Raw genomic sequence first — 21416 nt, 5'->3', positions numbered from 1 at the left:
GTGTAGCTGTGCCTTGGCATCTCCATCCTCACAGGAAAACAGATAAATTTACAGAACTCATAGGTCTGTATCAAAGAAAATGCATCATCATCCAACCAACTTTTCCAATCAAGTGTCATTATAGTAGCCAGTATATTTGATCTTCATTTCATTTGCATCAATCCAGTTAATCCATGTGATAATTCATTTGTTTCTAATTCATCAAATATTTATTTTAATCTGTTTACAAATTGTCCAGAAAAAGAAGTACAGCATTATTTTAAGTATGTTTATTTGTTTCCTTTATTGAAAATGGAATTTGATTATTTCACTCCATGTAGTGAATGTGGCAGTTTTCCATCAGTTTTGCAACAAGTGAAGTATTTGAATTTTTCTAGCCTCTTGTTTAAAATACACTCTGAAAATGCAGATTATATTACTCACAATCAATAAATATACAATCGTCTTAGAAAATAACACATAGAAAACTTTACACACAGATGATTGAATATGTGCTAAAACTATACTAACAGTTCTCCTTAAATCCCAACATGTTTAAATGCCAAAATGCTTTACCATACACAGATACAATAAAATCACTTTGGTGTGTAGGCAGATCATGCTTAAATTGTATTTCCACAGCACAAACAAATGTTACAGATATATTAGTTGACGACAATATTGATTTTAGCTCTGGCATTGTTCTGCAGAAGCCTAAACACTCTTCACTGTAAAAGAGTATGACAAATCAAGTTGTCAAACTACATAGCTAAGAAGCAATCATCACCAGGGCAGAAATTTCTGGCATAACCCAATGTTATGACCAAATGTTGTGTAATATAACCTTACATATTAGAAAGAGAAAGGCCAGAACTTTCCTTATCCAGAATAAGCTAGTACAACACTATCACCTCTTGTCTTCCCAAAAGCATGTATTAGTACCTGCTCAAGTACAGCAAACATGGTGCCATACCTGACCATCAGCCAAGTCCTTTTCATTTGATCTTATTTTCTTGATACTAAACTCGCTTTAGTTCCAACTACTAGGATTTCTGAAATACTCTAGAAACTTCTTTCTGGGTGAGTCTAGTTCAAACTGCAGTTGTTATCTGCGTCAGTCCTAGATCGTTGGACTCTTCTCTTTCTTGAGGACAGTAAGATGACATTTCCACGACTAGTCATACAGGTTTGTTTGTCCCATCTGCTTCCCTCATATAAGCTGGGTCTTGCACAGTGTTTCTGACTCTGCTGGTGGTCTGCCTGTCCATCCTCATCTTAAAGGGGAAGCAGAAGTCCTTAAAACATCTCTTGAAGTTTTCATCCAGAAAAGCATAAAGGATTGGATTGAGGCTGCTGTTGGTATAACCCAAAGCAATACAGAAGTAATAGCTGGATATAGCAGCAGTACTGTGGGACACATCCCCTAAGGCTTCAACCAGCACAAAAATGTGAATAGGAGTCCAACAGATAATAAAAACTGCCACAACCACAAGAACCAACCTGGTAATGCGGCGCAGGTTTCGATCTTTTTCTCGAGACCCAGAGAGAAGCCGTACACTTTTAAGGCGCAGGATCATCAGAGTATAGCAAACAATTATAATGAGAACTGGAATAACAAATGCAAAGACAAAGACACAGATTTTCATGAAGATGTCCCACCACATGTAATCTCTGTCTGGAAACTGCAAGGAGCATTCAGTGCTAGCAGTATCTGGGAATGAAAGAAGCAAAAAGAAAATTGCTTCATTATTATTCTAAATAATCTAATCATCATAGCATAAGCTAGGCAAAGTGATTATCATGTAATGTGATATTAATGAATAGAGTTATCATTAAATCACTCCAAGAAAAACTTTTGATTACCATTGAAACTGGTTGTATGCAGCTGTCTCTAGAAGCTATTGAGATAAGGGCTTTTTAAAATGTGTAACATTGTGTAAAATTTGTTTCCCATGGGAAGACATAAAACTGCAGAAGACAAACCCAGAAATTTGTAAAGCTGCTTCCATCTGAATCTCATTGACATTTAAAGCCAGAACGAGTACCATGTTCAACAGAGTAGAAATCTCATCATTGTTATCAAACTGCATATGTTCTTATCTGTGGCTGAAGACAGATTTTTGGTATCATGAATGATGGGAGCCGAATGAGGTTTTGATTGTAGGAAGATTTTGCCAATATATGATAATTGTGTAACAATCTTTTCCCATGTGCCTTCTTCAGTGCTAATGTGATACATGCAAGTACTCCCCTTCAGAAAAACTCATTTCCTAACAACAGCTTCTTTTCAGTTAAATAAAATATGTGTGTGCATGGAGTCCAATGGAAACTGCTCTTTTTGCAGATCATGTCATTGAAACTTCAGCCTTCGCAGAGACTGCAGTATCTGAACCCCTGACACCAACACACTCTCTTCTGATTGCCCATGCAGGGGTTCAGAGTCATAGGCTGTCACTCAGTTTTAAGACCCAGATTCCATCTTACAGGAGACTGCTAAGAAATTAAACATTTGAGGTTTCATTTGCTGACCCCATTGAATCCTCTCAGCGTATAAACCATACAGAAAACCAAAAACCAAGATAAATGGCAAGGCAAGGGGTAAATTTACAACAACTATTGGCAGTTAAACTTTATTGAAGGCAAGTCAAGGTAACACAAGGATTTTTCACTCTGAATTATAGCTTATATTTTATCCTCTTGAGCACTGCATTGTTCTTTAGATTTTTTAATTTTCCCTACTGACTTTGTCATTCCTCTACAAATGCTTATGTATTGGCTTTTATTGAATCTAAGGATGGAATGATTCAGTATACTCTTGCACATCACTTCTTTTATATCAGTCTCCAGCAGAACTAGTCAGAAAAATTCCATCAAAACATATTTCCCCGCTATTGAAATGCTTCACAAATCAAGATGATATTGCAGGTAATTTGTTTGGAAAAACAGCTAGGGGGAAAGTTCTTATTATGGCATCATACAAACATTTCTGCAGTTAGATATCAGAAAGCTGTTACTGGGTGATATGCTAAAACATTCAAATAAAAAAGTTGAAATCAAAGCTAAACATTTAGTGGTTTCATTTCAAGAAACACAACTAATGGATGATTCTGAAAGCTGAGAAGTGAAAAGGCATATATTTCAAGCCTGATGGGAGACGCTAAGCTAGTACAAGTATGACTTAATGGGGTCTTGACAGTCAGTCAACTTTTCTAAATCCTCCATGATCTAGGTTTTCATAAGTGTAGTTGCTTTTGCTTAATTTTATTCTAGAAATGTCAACAATCATCTTTAAAGAAGTCTTCACATTGATTATTGCTGTTATTTGTAGTAGGTCATGGCCTAGTAGCAGCAATAAATCAGGATGCAGCTATAATATCTAGGCTAGTAAAGCTGCACCCCAATGTTCCTTCTTGATAAAAGTGAGGTGTGATCAGAGATGGCTGCTCTGGACCACATCCAGTTACTCACCAAAATCCCCTCCCAGAGGAAACTGTCTCTTCTGTCACATCTACTGACATAATTTCATATATTTATCAAAATGATTAAGTCATGCTTGCTACCTTTTAATATAACTTGTAGTTGGCAATGGCATTTTAGAATTCCGAATTATCTAATACAAATTTAATGATTGTCTTATATCTCATTACAGTTTACCTTCTGTGGAAAACCTTATTCTAAATTCACTAATATTCCTGTGTTTCACTCGATATATGTAATGCTATGAATTGTACAGAACCCACTTATATTTTTCCAGTTTCCAAATAGCAAAAAACCAGCAAAGATCCCTGTCCTAATGCACAATATCATAATAATTTTCAGGAACATTGGATGATATGAAAATGCAATTTATATTGTATTCCTGTTGCCTGAAAAGGTGCAGAACTAAGTACAGTGTCACAAACTGAGTGCTTGAAATTTCATGCTGACCTTTTCCATTCTGAAAGCCAAATATTCCAAATATATTGATATCTTTCATAAAAAATACTTCAGCCTAGATGGTACGTTACTGGAAATGGGTTGGGGGTTTTTTTAAGTGTTTGACGAACTACCATTTAAGATTAATTTTAATCTTGACATAGGGCATATTTCTGTTAGTTGCATTACTAATTGTGTCACCTTTAGGCATTTATATCCTTCTGTATTCAAATGGAGACTTTGTACTACTAAAGGGAATACTAATAGCACCTCTAGTTTATTTATTTTTTTAAAGTGAACAATTCTTCAGCAAGAAAAGCTCAATTAACTCCAGAGGGAATATTTACACAGATGTAAATTTTATCCTGCAGGGAAAATGTATCCAGAAGCACATCACTAGGAGAAATCCTGTACTGTGAGTACAAAATGGACTGAGCATGGGGTGAGAACTTTAAATATGAGCACTTTCCATTTGATGTATAGTTGTTGATTAAATCTGAATACAGCAGAGGCCCTGTATCGTGTAAAGAGCAACTATTTTGTCTAACATAATATGAAGTTTCAGTCCTAAGCTCCAGCTGTCAGGCATAGGCAGGATCCTTGCTTTTCCCCTTCAGCATTTATCAGCACAATTCATGAACACACTAGACAAGATAATAGGTGCTAGATGCTCTAGGGAGACCTCAGATCAGACAAGCAGAGCTGAACAGTAGGGACTGACAAGCATTTGCTAATAATTTCCAGCTCTCTCTGGCCCAGCTGAGCTGTGGCATTACTAGTCTCTGCTTCAAGAGGGAAAAAAAAAAAGGCTGCCTGACACATGGTGTGGCAGAAGCATTCAATCATTGCTGGACTGAGAGCAGCCCCTTGATCTAAATGCAACGTATACAGAGAATGACAGGAATATTCTGCTAGTCAAGCATGCTCCAACAAAACACTGGGCCAAAACAATGTTCCATGGCCAATATCTAATATGTAGTGAGATAATCGTTCTTCCCAAATGAAGATGCCTGGAAGTTAATGTTTCTCAAGTGAGACACAGTTTTATACAGCCTGTCAAAACTTCACTGGGGAGAAGAGTTACAGCATTGCAGACCAGGACACTTGATCCCCCACATGGCTGAAAGAAGAGCTTGCAGAGGACTTTCCTGTCACCTACCCACCAGAAGGCTGACAGCAAGAACAAAATCTATACCTCTTCAGCTAAATCAATAAGCCCTTGAGCAACTGTTACAGAAACGTTTAGTTTGCACTGGTCTCTGCTAAACAGTTTAATGTGCAGAATTTATTGCCTCTGATGGACAAAACAGTGTCCTTATGTAAAGTGAAACCTTTCAATAGAAAAGATTGTTAATTCAGAAAATAATTAATAACTTTTCAAATTATTTACATCTCAAGCAAGACTACCAGCAAATAAATATACATGTCATGTATTTTACTAAGCCATCCATTAATAGGATTGTCCCAACCCAAGGACATCATTAGAGTCCTCAAGACTTCTAATGACACAGGTGCTCCTGCACTGCAGTCATGTCTGTAGGTATGAAGTATATATGTGTGTGAGAAGGTCTCTCCCCTTTCCTTCTCAAGAAGGCTTTCAAAATAAGATTAACCTCATAGCAAAGCAGTTCTGGTAATGAATCACTAATTACAGGGACTAAATACACAGTCCTTTATGGATTATAAATTTCAAGCAAAGCATACAGGTAGTCTGCACACAGAGCTCATTCGCTTCATGTTATTCCAGTTGCTCCCCTGCCATGATCTGTATTCCCAGTTCCTCGGCTGATCATTACTGACCCTTATTCTCAGCTTTTCCAAGTTTCTATCTCCATCCCTTTATAAACAAGAACTTGAGACACTTAGTGTGTTTTTTTTCTCTCCAGCTACTGACTTTTCCTTTCTTCACCATGCCATCAAGTTCCGTGAAATAGCTTGTTGATATTAAGCTCACAAGTCTTAATACTAATAATAGTTTTAATATTAATACTAATAGCAAGCAATCTAGTTTCTGCTCTTGGAACTTCATCAGAACTACTCTCACAACATCTAAAAAAACCACCTTAAGCTGACATTTCATTTTTTATCCTAAATTGATCTTTGATCTGTCCACTGTGAACAAATTCCTAATTCCCCCTGCTGTCTGCTAGTTGGTTTTTATGGTCAAACTCTAACACAGACTAGATAAACTTCACAGTGTGTTTTGTTCTTTTAGTTGGCCAAGGCATCTGAGCTTAAATAATTTATGTTATACAGTAATGTTCCACAATATATTTCGAAACGTCAGGAATTTAGCCATACTTTTCGAAGAAGGAATTAATAAAGTTTAATGAATATTCAGAGCTACATTTTATGTAATTTGAGAAACAAAAAGACTAGATTTTGAATGTTCACACTCACCTTCCCTGACTTTGGTACCTCCAAGGACTATTGCAGATATACCAACAGATGAGGACAATAGCCAGATGCAGATGTTGATTATCTTTGCCTTGAGAGGTGTACGGAAATCCAGAGCCTTCACAGGGTGACACACAGCAATGTATCGATCAACACTCATCATGGTCAGTGTGAATATGCTGGTAAACATGTTATAATAGTCAATTGAAATAACTATTTTACACAGCACATCACCAAAGGGCCAAGAGTTCATCAGGTACTCAGTGCTTTGGAAAGGCATAGTCGTGGTAACTAGCGCATCTGCCATAGCCAGATTGAAAATATAGATGTTTGTTGCTGTCTTCATCTTTGTGTACCTGAAGAACAAAATGAATGAGACTTTATTACTTCTAAATATGACCATGCACATTCAAATATGTCACAGTTTTTCAGTCAGGCTTTGACACAGGCGCTTTTTTCTGTAATTTCTGACAGAAGTGCACATGCATACAAGACCATTGGAATAATAGTAAACACATTTGACTCAGTCTCTCAGTACCTGTGTTAGCAGTTAGAACTCTTCAGTACAGGCAAAAGCAGGTATATGAACACATTTAGTCAGCAGAATGCTGGTTTCAATTCTCTCTTCTTAAATCCTTCTACAAGAAAGTATCATTGCTACATTTGCAAGTGTTCAAAGTATTTTGAAGGGGTGTTTCTTATAATTAACTGTCAGGGATTGTGAGATTTATGGATTTATTTTGTGGAAAGAACATTTATCCCACTTTCTGGTAAGAATCCATGTTAACTGTTATGTCTGCCAGGCCAGAGTGCTTCTTATATGATAATGTCTCTTCCTTGAATTCCTTACAGCAATGCCAGCATATACAAGTTTTATTCATTTCCCTTCTTTGCTCCTTCATTTGCAATTTCTCTTCCTTTCTTATCATCAGCTTTTCAGTCCTCTTTTTGTGACTGTTAATGTAAACGATGGGTATTGTTTAACTAGGATGTCACCGTGGGGAAAAAATTATTATAGCAATATTTTTTCTGCATCCTTTCATTTCATCAAAATGAAGCACTTGTTTTGTCCAGCTGATAAAAGCCTCAGCCTACACAAATGAATAGGATCTGTTTTTTTGAGATGGCAACCTGTTTTGCTCAGTCTCGATGGCAGTCTGGGGGGACAGCCTGTGCCCCAGGCATGGAGGACTAATCCAGCTCTACTATGGACAGAAAGGATGAAGGAGAACGTGTTAACATAAGGACACACTTAATTCTCCTTTCTGCAATGCTTCACCCCAACTAGTTACTTTTGCTAATTGCTGTTAATTTTATTATCACATTTCAGCCCCCTATTTTGTAGGTTTGTGCCCACACTAGAATGTGTACATGTAGCACACATGGAGACATGTCTAGCTGGATTTCATTACATGTTATTAATTTACAGTGGAAATATAAGGTTTGATTGGTCCAGCTGATGTGCATGTAAAGCAGCGCATCTATTTGCCTTTTAAATGTTGATGTGCAAAACAAAAAAATAAAAATAATTTGAGCAGTGCTGACAAAGTGTGCCCAACATGTAAAGTAGCTCTTAATTAAAATATGGGCAGAAATGTCATTCTATGACCAACACAAAATGTTAAAAATAGCATCAGTTTTTCTAAACCACTCTAATTGCAACTGACAGATAAAATGAAACCAAGTGCTGGTTTGAAGCATAGAAAAGAGAACTGTGAGAGAAAACAAACTTTTCTCACCTAGATATCATGCCCAGGCTCACATCTTTGTCCAAGTGAAGCATTAGAAATCTTTGAGCAAAGACTGCCAAAGGGAAGCAGCAATAAAAGCTGTACATTGATGGTGTGATCCCCAATGGTCCAGACTCCCTCTGCCCCACTTTGAGCTTCTCCAAGATCGAAGGCAGAGAGCACAAGGAGGCATTTGCCCATCAGAGCTGGGCTTCTGCACCCTCCCAGATCAACTTTCTCAACAGAGGAGGCAGTCCATCCTGTAGTATAAATCATAGCCCGAAAGGCACCTTTCCAACACAAATACAAGAGCACATAGCTAGAAGAAACAAATATAAGACCGAACAAAAACTCATTGAATATTCAGATTGCAAATGCGTTCTAAAATGGGCTTATGTCCATTAAATGTCTGAAAAGGAGTAGTAGGAACATGATTTTACTTCTATGGACACCACTGATGATATTTATTGCAAAAAAAAAAGACTATAAAAAGTAGGAATAGATGCATAAAAATAGCCACAAAAGTGAAAGGAATGGAGAAAATTCTTCCTGTAAGTAACTAAAAGAGCTCAGCACATTTATTTTATCAAAAAGAACACCAAGAGGTGACTTGATTACAGTGTCTGAAGACCTCCACAGGAAGAAAATAGCAGGTACTGAAGAGCTCTTTCAGACTACAAAGAAAAGCATAACAAGGACAGATATGTTAAAGTCAAAGCCAGAAAACTCAACTCAGAAACAGTGACAGATTTTTCCTAATAGCTAAGGTGATTATTACTGGGGAAAAATTACACAAGAAAGGAGTAATCTTTCCACCTTTTGATGTCTCCAAATCAATGTCTGTTACTTTGCAAAGGCTGTGCTTCAGTCAAATACAAGTTGCTAGACTCAATACAGGAATATCTGAATATAATGCAATGGCCTGTGATAAGCAGAGGTGAAGTAACTAGCAGTTCTTCTGAACCATTGCTTCTCTAGATCTTTAAAAACTTTCCCAAGGGTCTGGATAGGGAAAGTTTGCTTTCATGTATCAAGGAATTATTTTGACCTTTTTTTCCTTAAAGAAAATCAGAAAAGTAATGATAAACAACTAAGAGGATTTTATTGGCCCTGAAAAGAAAAAGTATCTGAAAGTCTTTATATCTGGCATTTCCTGTTCCTTGCAAACTTAATTAAGTTCTTTTGTTTGCGTGACTCTCTGGCCACGTATACCTTATTTTCTCAGTACCCCTTTCTCTCATACCCCCAACCTTCCAGTGGCAGAATAGGAAAGATCCTCTGTAAAACAGTACTAGGATTTTTACATAACTTCGAAATTCAAATTCTTGAACCTGCAACATAAAGCATGTTCTCTGTATGCGCACTACTTACGTTGTCCATGTAAAGTAAGCAATTCTGATTCTTTTTTTACTATGCAATGCATGCACGTATAAGAAAATTATTTTTCCTCACTACTACTGATCCAACAGGAAGGATGTCTTGCCATTCACAGTTAGTAAGAAACATGGAGTCATCCCAACACCAGAATTTAGGCGACTTCCAATGTAAACAAATCAAAGCTGTATATGGGAGTGAAAATATAACTGGGAAAAGAAAACCCTACAGTGTGCTACAGCTCCCATAAGTCTCTGTGAATGATTTGGCTCATTTCAGGTGCACATTTGCACGTAACAATCCCAATTTTGATCACCTTACCTGGTGTGCATCTAGTGCTTCCCCACAGCTCACCAGCCTGTCAGTCCTAGGACTAGTTGGCTTTGCTCAAATTCACCCCAGTTCACAGATCACTATGTATCCTTGCACTTCACACTCTGAGCTAGAGTAGGCAACTGACCCCTTCTCTGTCAGACTTTGAACAAGAAGGAGGGAGACCAATAGATACTGTTCAAATAAATACTTTATTACCTTTAAGTAGTTATTTCTCCCAAATTCTGCAGGGGGATCATGTGTACCTAACTCAGGGATGAAGGGTGCACTTGTTAACCTCAGCAATTCCAAGTCCAAGCACATTTTAATGATGCAACCTTAAACTCTCTCACACAGTAACATAAATATCCTGATTACTTTCACCTGAAAGCATTGGCTTCCATATAAATGAGATACTGGCTTCAGAAGTTGCTAGGCAATATAGATTAAATCATACATTCATTTAGAAGTTCATAAAATTCAGAAATGCCTTTGACAATCTGACTCAATCATCCAAACTCCTTCCAATGTTTTTAATTAAACACCTAAAAGTTATTAAATGCCTGTGTGGCTCTGAAGATATGTGCTTAATCAAAACTCCAGTTAAAGTAAAGTAGTGACTGCTCTTGCTGTTAGACACTTTGAAGTAGACCCTGACAGAGTCCTGACTTGAACATGAGATGAGGGATTTAACTGCTCTTCTACAACTCTCTCTATTGCACCAAAATATAGGAGGCAATATTTTATGTGGTTTGAATTTCATTTAAGGAAAAAGGTCCTGCTGTCTGCTTTAATTAGTCTAGTAGAAGAGATAAGGAAAACCTGAACATAGCTACAGCATATATGGTACAGTGGTAATTAATGACAAACATTTTTTTAGTGTCTTTGAGATATTGCTTTCAAGACCACTAAAATAGTTATAAATCATTGCTGTATAAACTGCTCATGGGAATTCCCATATCTAGAAAATGATTTTTTAAATACTAGAATTTCATAGTAAGGTGACAGCTTTTCAGTACCACATAAGAATGAAAGTTACCTCTTAAATCAGGTGCTACAATCTAATTTCAAGAGGCAGAAAAGCCTCTGATGACTTAAGCTGTTAGTGGATCTCAAGACTGCTTGTCAAACTATAAGCAGGCCTCAAGCCTCTGTAGACTTTAAATAACTGGAAAATACATGGAAACTCTGCAGAAAAACAGGTAAGATGAAAAATAAAGTTTTTGTTTGGGTGTATTTTTTTGCTGGATGTATAATGAGAATTTTTAAGGAGCAAGTTTTAAATTATGAATACTTATGTGCCAAAAGTAAAACTTTCAAAATTATCACAATTTAGGCCAAGTCCACTTTCCAAGAATGGAAAATTCTTTGAGTCTGGCTTCAACTGACCCTTAGAAAATTCTCCCCTTTTCTCAGTTGACTCATCATTACTGTACTTTCCCTTCTGGAGTAGAATTTGCACAATTTTTTAAGACAGTATATAAGAAGAAATCACACCTCAAGCCTAAGCTCATTAATGAAATTGAGGTAAGAGAAGAAGGAAGCATTCTATTGAGGAGCTCATATGCTTTTAGAAGGAAAAAACATAAAACAAAAAGACAAAAACCAAACTGCATTATGAAATCTGCTAGTAGAGTCCCTTAAAGTTATTATCTCAGGTGCAGGAAATGAGCATGATTCTAAAGTACACCATAGCTAATGAAGTTAATAAAAGCTGAGAAGGAGGCTTTGGGCAACTTTTTTTCTTGTAGATGTAAAAGGCTAAAATTTTCACTCTAGTATGAAATGAGGGATGGCAAAGGGAGCAAGACTAACAAATATGCTACAACGTTCTGCTGTAGCAGAGTGAAAGTACAAAAGCAAGAATTACAATGAGGTATAACAAACACATATTTTTGGCAGATACCTGAATCAGTGAATGAAAATGAAAGCTAAAGAGCATCTAACAGCAAATTGCAAAAACACCTGCCAGCAGGATGCAGGCTCTGTTCCACTAGGTTCCTCTAAATGAAGTATATGGAGATCAAGCAGCTGAAAATCTTAGTCCAGGAAGCTCTAAATCTCAAGGCTATATTCAGGACACTAAGTATCATACTGCATCAGAACAGCTGGGGGGGGGGGGGTGTTAGTTGAAATAAACTAACAACCCAGGAAGAGCTATTCCAAACACACCATATTAAAAAAATGATTCAGCTATCTTTTGGATCTTCAGAATTCAAAAGAAAAGGTTTATGCTAATATGAAACTAAGATTGAGGTAATTCAAATAATGTAGAAGTATGCTGCAGTTTGTATGTTCATATTGGGCTATATATTATTGCTACATTTTGAACAACAGACATAATTTAGCAGTAGACAGGACCTTGGAAAACTTTAGAGGAATACTTGTATTGTTACTGCACACATTTAAAGGTCGCCTATCTTTAACATAAAAATTGCTAGGAGCCTACAAAAAGTTGTACATTTCCTACAAAATAGTTTCCTGAAGTAGAATTTTCTCTGCTAATAAGCACTTCTAGATGCCTATTTTTAAGCAGCTTAAAGAAGAAAAGCATGATCTTGTATTTTATTCTCCCTGGGAACATAATCTCCTTGAATGTCACAAGGTGTCATTAAGATCCTTATGATTTACCACTACTATTACTCCTCTGAACTAGCCATAAACAGAGTTTGAACAGGATATTGCAGATTTAGGTTAGATGTGGAAGCTTTCCTTCTTGAGCTAACAAAATAGCTTCTGACTTAGAGTTCAAGTCTACATATACCCTGCTCAAAATTAATAAAAATTCACAAACAAAACCCGCAACAAACTATTTTTCCTCCTTTTATGAGAAGGGGAATATTTTTATACGAGCTTAAGAGCATCTTTTTGAAGAAATATGCTTAATGTTCTAAACAACAATACTGCAACATTTTTACTTCTATGATTTTGGTATGAGAGCTCAGAGAAATATCAAGGTGCCTGTGATTTATTGTGGCTTAAACTGAAACAGTGAGAATGCAGAATTTGACAGAATCAGTTCTTTATCCAAAACCAGTATGTCCAGTATTATTAGAGAGCCTAGACAATTAGCTTAGACTCTGTACCTAATTTTTTGACCTCTATTGGTAGGTAACATGAACCTAAACCTTGTCAAGCAGCTGACTCTGTCTCTTGAGAAACTTTATGTTGCTGCAAATGTTTTCCAGGGACTGGTCAGCCATGTTGCAGGGAGTTCCCAGGGTGTTACACAGCCTATCCTAATCCTTCTTGCTTGTGACCCATACATTGCCCTGGTGAGTGCTGAGTCTCTGTCTCTGCTAACATCCAGCTTTCCCATTGTTCTTATTTCTTGGAAGGCTTGGGTTTGTTTGGGGTTTTTTTTCATGAAGGACATGACGTGGTAGATGCTCCATTCCTGGATTCATTTAAGGCCAGCCTGGATGTAGTTCTGAACAACCTGATCTAGTTGAAGATATCCCTGCTCATTGCAGGGGGTTTGGACTAGATGACTTTTGAAGGTCTTCTCCAACCCAAGCTATTCTATAATTCTCTGAGCAACCTTAGGAGAGCAAACAGCTTCATGTGTGTTTGTGGGAGAAGGAAACGAGTAGGGCAGACATTGCCTGGCAAAGAGAACAAATCCCATTGTTGCCTTTGGGAATAGAGGCTCTGGAGGATTTTGTCAGGGGTCTTACTTTCGTTCTTGTTCTTTTGAGAGGCTCTGATCTCCACAGCTAGCTGTATGCAGAAGCTGATTGGAAGCGGCCAAATGTTATTGAACATTTGCTTCCCCTAGATTTTTTCTGCAGGAAGGAAATAAGGAAAGAATTCAGAAATTTGTCACACAGAGGTCTTGGGGCATGGGTACCACTCTTGTTCTTAAAACAAGGTGCTCGGTCTCCATTTTGCCACTGGACAACTGCCATTGCTGGGATTTGTAGGACAACTACTCACTCGGATATTAGAGACTCACACACTCGGAGATGTAGAGACCTGAATCTCTGGTCAGTGCTCCTGTAATAAAGCTGAATGGGAGACAAGGGACTTCACTCTATCACAGGTATAGGATTATGTGGTAGGCAACAAATGAATATATCAGAAGTGAGGCAGCTCAGGGAAAAGTCATCAGTTCCTCTTAGGAGGCAGCTGGGAGGCTTTCTCTGGACTTTATGTATTCATTTGTTTTCCTCACCTGCCTCAGAGAAGCCCAGAGCACAGACCAGCTGAGCACACACATTCCCAAGGGAGATAATTCAAGTGAAATGCAGGAATCTTTAAGACACAGTCAACTGAGCAGCACTGCTGGTAGGTTCCATGGTGGAAATATTCTTCTATTGCGCACTTTAACAATAAACAAAACACAGTCTTCCCTGAGGAGAAGAGCACAGAGTCCACACTTTGCAAGAATTATCATATGATTTTTATGGATGGAAACAGATATGAAGTAAATTTCCCAGAAGCAGTATTTATCAGAGTTCTCCTGGATGCTTCGCCTTTAGAAAGCAAAATATAACTGAAATCAAAACTCTCCTTGGTAACCCATCTGTTTCAGAGAATCCAACTTAAGGGACAAACTAATCACAGTTTGAACAGACAGTGACAGTAAGTATCCAGGAAAATTATCGTCCCTTGCTCTTAGTGCATCCCAGGCAATCCAAATCACCAAGTTAAGTATTTCTTACCCCAACACCCTTTCAGCAAATTCTAAATCCTCTCTCAGAAAAAACAAAATGAAGGCTCCCCACTCCTCCCAGGAGCAGAAGCTTCACCACCACTCTTTGACAGAGGACAAGCGATTTCAAGCCTTCTGCCTTGCCAGCAGCCAAACTGGAAAGTTCTTGTAAGTTTTCATTTTCAGCCAGTTCAAATGGGTTCCTGTAATTTGTCTTTCTTCCAGGCAAGGATTCTAGTTACGTCTTTCTCTGAAATAAATGGCTACCTGGATGCTAACCCAGCAGAAGTGTCTGTATGGATACCAAATTACTTCTCAGAAGCCACTTTACTCACTATAAGCTATAGCCTCTCTCTAATACTGCCTCTAGTAAATACTTCTTCTAAGCCTTTCCTCTGCTCTTTTTTACGTATTGTCTAACAGAATATTAAAAATGTTAGAAACATTCCCATTGTGTTCAAATGTGCTGTGCTTGTCAAACTACCAATACTGCTTCATAAACTTGCCCTTGTCCCTGTTTCCTGTTACACTGGTCTTTGTGCAATCTGTAAAAGCTGTTGGTAATGATCAGCCTTTAAACTTGTGATGAAAATCATTTCAAGTTGGGCCAAACCCTGCAGAATCTACCAAAATGACCTCCATTTAGTAAGGTAAGGCCAGATGCTCTTTGAGGTTCTGTGATGAATTGCTATTAATCCATTTGTTACCTCAGTACTGATAATAAAAAGGTGTCAGTTGTTTGATCTGGTAAAGAAAGGGAAAAAAACACAAACTTCACAAAGTGTAGTATAGCTTGGCCTTTACTTTTAGAAGCCCAACATTTGATTTCATAAAAGAATGAAATCATAATGACTGCAGGTAATAAGAGACAGGTAATCCAGTTAGGTTGACTCCTCTGGAGCTTCATTTTTCATTTCAGAACAATATTCTTTCCAAGTACAATTTAATAAAATTAGAACAATGTTTTAAAACAACTCAACTAGTAATCTTTTGATGTAATCAAAATCTGTTATTGATTTAAACCAAATTATTGAATAAATTTCTTTTTTGTATATAACTTTTTTATATATTCATTCTTGCTTGGAATAAATTAAGGAGAAGATTTAAAAACAATCTGGAAAGGAGACAATTTTATATGACAATTCTTAATAGACTCTTCATGCTACATAAGATGTCACTCGGTTCAATGCATATAAGAATAAAAATGTATTATTAGTTGTATTTTTTCTTCAACATTAAACTAAGCAGAGGAATAGAAGCTTTCTCTTTTCCCTTAGGAATCAATCTACATATCTGTGACACAGCCTCTTGTTAAAACCATTTTTGAATGTAGAAAATTATTCAGTTCACTGGAAACTTGAAAGATAACTTTAAAAGGAATACAGGACTGGCTATTTACAATCATGATGACAGCAGCTGCTCTCAGTAAATGTCTTCAGGAGCAATAAGGGTATCATACATCTATAGAATAAATGAATCTGGAGTCAGTAAAAGACAGCATCTCCCAGAGTATTTACCAGAGTATGCCTATGGTTTTGTTAAGGGCAAATCCTAGTTAAAGCTGTAACTTCAGTCAGCAGAGTCTTCTTCCCCTCCAGCTGTTACAAGTATGATTTTCTTTAAAACCAGCACTACATTTTAGAGAAATAAAGTCAAAAGGGAGGAGGAAGAGAGAAAAAATACTTTTTGCTTCTGAGGACAAGTAATTTTATTTAGCAACTTCAGCCAGCTATTTCATCTGCAGAAATAACTTCTAACACCTCAGAGGTAAGGTAATCTCAAAAGAAAAGGTTTGGGGTTGAGATAGGTTCCAATCATGCCAAGACACACATAGCTGTATAATGTTACTCAGGTGAATCAGACTTCACTTGGTTTCTACAAACCCATTTCATGCCTTCTCTCCTTCTCTATAGGAGGACTGTGTTTCCCACATAGTGTTTGCATTTCCCACCAGTGCAAGAGGCAATGTGATGCCTTCTTTCTCTCTTACTCCCTCCCCCGCAAAAGCAGCAGCCACAGGAGAGCATTCCATCCCATGTGCCATGGCTCAGTGTGAGGCAGGCACTGCCAGCCCACCTCGCTGGCTTCTGGCCTGACAGCAGAGCCATTGGACTGGTGCACATGCTGATGTGAACAGGTGGAGGGTTCCTGCAGACACCCACACCACAAGAGCTGACTGCAAAGAGTGCAGGTTGCACTGCACACTCCACACAGAGGTCTTTCTGCACATTAAAAACAACCAGTTGCAAGGTGCCTGAGGAGTCTGGGGTGCTTACAATAGCCCTGGTCTTGCTCTGTTAGAATTTTTAATGATTGGGCTTTGGCTTTCAAATCTAACAGTGTATTTAGAGAAAGCGAGCACCGGTATCTCCCTTTTACATATGATGATTCTAAGTCACAGGGTCATGAAGGGACCTTTGTCATGACAGGAAAAGGTGCTGAAGCCTGGTATTAAAACCAAGAGAAGAATTCAGGTGTCCTGAGACATGTTTTATCAGGCCATGTTGCCACCACCATATTAAAGTACCAGTCCCACTCAGCCTTCAGCACAGATCTCCATTTACAGGAGGTGTATCAAACAGCTATTTTTCTTTCAGGAGCTTTCACATATGATGAAGGTGCTATTCTCCTGTTATTTTTCTGTCAGAGGGAACTCTGAAAGAGTTTTCCCTCTAAGCAGAAACACACTGCACTACACCTGAAGGAGGTTTTGGACACACAGCACTCTATGCACAGGTTGCTGAGATGCTGACTCACTGGGCTCCATGATCTTCTTTAGTAGCTCTTGTGCAGAAGTAGCAAAACCACCCCAGGGGTAGGGGAAACAAGGAATTAGCCAAAGCCCACCTATGCCACAGCTTATAGATGAATTTGAGCCTGTTTCTGAAGCATCTCAAGACTATTTGGAGTATCCTGAATCTACCACAACATTGACACTTCAACAGTCTCACTGGGAGTCTCAGAACATAAAGGGCCTTGTTTGTGCAACCTAAAAGGTGACTCTGTACCAGCCCTGAAGTGGTCAGGCAATTGGACTAGATGGTCACTGTAGGCCCCTTAGAGCTGACCTGTTCTAACAATACTAGATATTGTTTAAAAAAGCAAAGGGAGGAGGGGCTGTGCTTGCCTTGCCTGATGGTCCAGAGGGGGTTAGGAGAAGGAGATCAGATCTGTGATTCATAGGGATGAGAAATGGTGCAGGGCCTCACACAAACCCTGTGCTCAGCTGGAGAGTAGAGACACAGACTGTTCCCATCCTCCTCTAGAGCTACGGCAGCTGGAGAAGAGGCAAGGTGGGATGGCTATGGGACATGATCCCCCTTTCCCCAGCCACCATCTTTCACAAATTTCCCACAGACCTTGGCTTTCCACACAAAGGGACATCACTACAGGCTACATTTTTCAACAGGTCATAAAATTCCATCTTGAGATGCAACCATGCAGAGAGTGGATGTGAAGGAAAAAGAGGAGGAGATGAGAGGTTAAGACAAAGATGAAAAAAATACACCTCTTCAATAAACATTTCAAAATCATAAGAAATGCTTGAAACTAGATTTGTGTATGACAGCAGGTGTTCTGTCATGTTGTTTGGTCATGTAATCAAGAGGAAACTCAAGCAAAAGGAATTAGTAGGAACTAGAAGAGAGCGAGCCATGGCTAGCTAGACGCTCATAAAAGTAATCTGAGAAGGGTAACAGGAAAGAAAAAAGGAAATAAATATGCACCAGTATAACCCATGCATATTAACTTTGAGGGCTCTGGCTAAGTCTGAATTTGTTTCCACTGCTAAAGCAGTTAATCAGTTATCATTGTTAGTGACTGATGGCTTAGAAAATCTCTGCCTTTGCAGCTGTGTGTGTCAAGTATGGAGCCTCTCTTCTTGCAAGAGAAATACAAAAAGAAACAAAATCTCTACTCTGAATGAAGGGCTAAAGGGCATGCAGGGGTATAAAAATTACAGCTTCGCAAAGCTGGAGCAAACCAGTTTCTCTGGATGGTGACATGGGCATCTCTATTTATTGCATTGACTGTTAAAGGGGATTTTATTTCCATTATTCAAGAGTAATCACCTGGTTATAACTCATCTTTCATAAAGTAGCTCATCAACAACTCCACTGCTTCTAGTTAACTTCCACCTATATCAAGTCTGACACTTACTTCACCATCCTGCAATTGCTTAACCATTACTAACTTTGCTTTACTGAAATGCTTTACTAACTAGATACCTTCCAATACCTCAATTTTTCTTTCGTTGTACAAGCTGATTTTACTTGAGCTATGAATACTCCACTATTTTTTTACAGAACTTTTTGCAGGATTCAAGTAGACAGTGAAACAAGAGTCCAAAAAGTTGCATTATTTCAGTCCCCTTTGTTGCTCATTTTCACCATGCTGATGAACACTGTCCAAGCATCTTTATAAATTGCAAATGAAAAGGACAAATGGAGAAAGAAATCATAGTGCAAGATAAAGTACACAGCAGAACACAAGTGCATTTCCACCTGTCTTTATCGTTTCCGTTTTTTCCCCATCTTTTTAAGCAAGGTGACAAGGGAGCAATATACCGCACAACTAGAAACATAAGCCGTCTCTCAGGGTCTCCTCACGGGGGGAAGAATACTGCTTTGCAGAAGTTTCCTTCCGCCACTGGAGCTTTCCCTCGGATAAAGCAGCCTCTCATCCCTAGAGGGCACCCGTTGAACGCAGCTCCGGGGCACGAACCTCCTTTCTGCAGGCTGCAGGATTGATCTCTTTTAACCAGCTTCCTCCTCCTGTATTTAACTGCATGTCCAGCCAAACCCACCGTAACTAAAACGGTTTGGGTCATTCTGCTTGTTTTTTCCCAGCTTCTCATGTATGCCCAACCAGAGAGCTTCAATAAAGTACTCCCTCCCTCACACTGCCAAATTTAGAGGCAGCCATTTGGATCTTGTTCCAACAGGTACTCCAAAGCCCCTTACCTTATGATGACAAACATGACCAGAGAGTTTCCCACCAAGCCAACAACGAAGACCACCGAGTAGACAGCAGTGATGATGATGGGGATGGCAGGAGAGATGCTGGTGTGGTTGTGCTGAGCATCCCCAAAGACCCCGGTAGCATTGCTATCATAGTCTGCCCAGCCCAGGAGCCAGCTGCTGCTGGTGCTGGGGGGACGACAGGACCCCGGGGAGCAGGTGGAGTCCAGCTCTTCCCGGAAAATCTGCACCGGAGCACCCATAGGCGGGTGGGAGACCTGGAGGAGAGTGCAGACAGCAGAGGTGAGAACCTTGGAGGGAGGGGAGAGGGAACGAGACAGAAGTGCTGTCGCAGACACCAGACATTAAGACCTCTCAAACTTGTATGTATTAAGGGGAACTCTGCTGGGATGGGAACTGTAATTTGCCAAACAGAGATTTTAGCAAGCCACATTCATGTTAAATAGTTACAAGTTTTACATCTCACTGTGTAATGGGCGAGTGCTGCTCCCCCAGGTGCATAAGGAAAGTTTTCCTCCACTTCCAGAGATTACACAGAGAAAAAAATCAGATGTGAAACAGCTCAGATCCACCCCCACACTTTAACCCTGTCTTTCCCGTCCTCCGTGTTTTAAGTCAAACTGTATCCTAATGGCAGGGGCTCCAGGCAGGGGCTCCTTACTGCCTAAGCTCTGCTGCAAAGGGAGGGAGAGAGAAACCCACCACCTCTCTGCACATCTGCTTTGACAGCTTGCCCTGAGTTATTTTTTCCCAATCCCATACCTGCTTTCAAAGAAAAGACCCAATAATGATACAACATACCTCTTTCAGTCCAGGAAAAGGAGCAGAGTCCTCAAACAGATGTTATTCACAGGAAAAGGTAAAGCAGCTCCACTTGGCTCCTGGAAGTATCACTGACCTTCTAGGACTTAGGAACCTGAGGCACCTGCACCTTTGGAGAGGCGTGCTGGCAGCAGAGCAGATTCCCGGGCATGAGCTGCAACGTGGTAGTAGCAGTTGCTGCTGTTCCAGCTCCCACCACTTCTCTTTTTCCCTCTCAGGCTCCCTCTGCCTCCCTCTCCCTCTGCCAGGGCTCCAGCAGCACTGCACTGATGCACACGTTCTCCTCTGTCTCTGTCCCTGCAGCTCAGAAGCTCACATGACTTCTGTCTAAACACTGAGAGGCAGATAAATTAAAAGAAAGATAAAAAATAAGTTCTGCAATGAATTAATGCTTATTTTTAATACACTTTTCCAAGTTACCTTTCCCAGTTCCCCCTCTACTCCCAGGCCTGAAGCAATGATCCTCTCGGCCTTACTGAATCCCACAGGCTTTTACACACTAGTAGATGATGAATAAAACAGGAATTTTCAGTTTAGATGCCTTGCCTAGTCCATCAGCTCTTTTGTGTCTCAGTTCCATAACTGTGCATCCAAATCACTTCCTGCTGGGTGGCAGTGCCCCTGTTCATTTGCACCTGCAAGTTGGAGGAAATTCAGAAGCTGGCTTTGGTAAAACAGACAGACACATGCTGGTAAGTGTTCTTAGTTTGTTAGATCTCTCCCACACCATGTGAGAAGTCTAGAATTCCCTGTAGCTCTGTTGAAACTCCACTCTCCTTAGGTTCCAGCTGCAGGCAAGGATGGAGAGATGGTGCGTGCAGAAACTGCATCCCTCAACTTACCTCTAATATACTCCATCAAGTAGGGGTTGTTAAGACATTAACCTGTATTTAGGATATCTCTTAATTTGCACACAGACCTTGAAATCCCCACCAGGAATGCCTCTAAATGACAATTTCAGAGAAGCATTTCTACTTCTAAAACTTTTTCTCTTTTTTCTAAACCAACAATCAAAATAGGAAATTATATCAGCTGTAGAGTCAAAAGTGTTGTAGGAAGTTTAAAAGGTACAGGATCCCCTTCATAGAGGCAGAGGCTTGTGCGAACTTTATGATGGCTTTGACTGCAGTCACTACTTTCTCCAGATAATCAGCATCTGCTCACTGTCATCTGTATAGAGATGTCTAAAAGTTTCACCCTTAATGAAAATGGATAAAAATGCAAAATAGGGAATATGTAAGAAAAACACTTCTG

The 21416-nt window shown here is 39.2% G+C and overlaps 1 protein-coding gene across 1 annotated transcript; it reads right to left on the bottom strand.

Moving 5' to 3' along the window:
* Positions 1-262: 262 nt before the first annotated feature.
* OPRK1 (opioid receptor kappa 1) lies at positions 263-20375 on the bottom strand. The gene is made up of 4 exons (XM_005152549.4): positions 20142-20375; positions 19323-19597; positions 6295-6647; positions 263-1690 (listed from the first exon to the last, which is right to left on the bottom strand). The coding sequence occupies exons 2-4, from the start codon at positions 19580-19582 to the stop codon at positions 1158-1160; spliced, it is 1146 nt and encodes a 381-aa protein (XP_005152606.1). The 5' UTR covers positions 19583-19597; positions 20142-20375; the 3' UTR covers positions 263-1157.
* Positions 20376-21416: the final 1041 nt, after the last annotated feature.

This window comes from Melopsittacus undulatus, chromosome 1, assembly GCF_012275295.1.
Source record: "Melopsittacus undulatus isolate bMelUnd1 chromosome 1, bMelUnd1.mat.Z, whole genome shotgun sequence".
In the NCBI taxonomy this organism is placed as follows: Eukaryota; Metazoa; Chordata; class Aves; order Psittaciformes; family Psittaculidae; genus Melopsittacus; species Melopsittacus undulatus.
The sequence above is the reverse complement of the archived record's forward strand: the minus strand, read 5'-3'. Positions and strand labels throughout refer to the sequence as shown.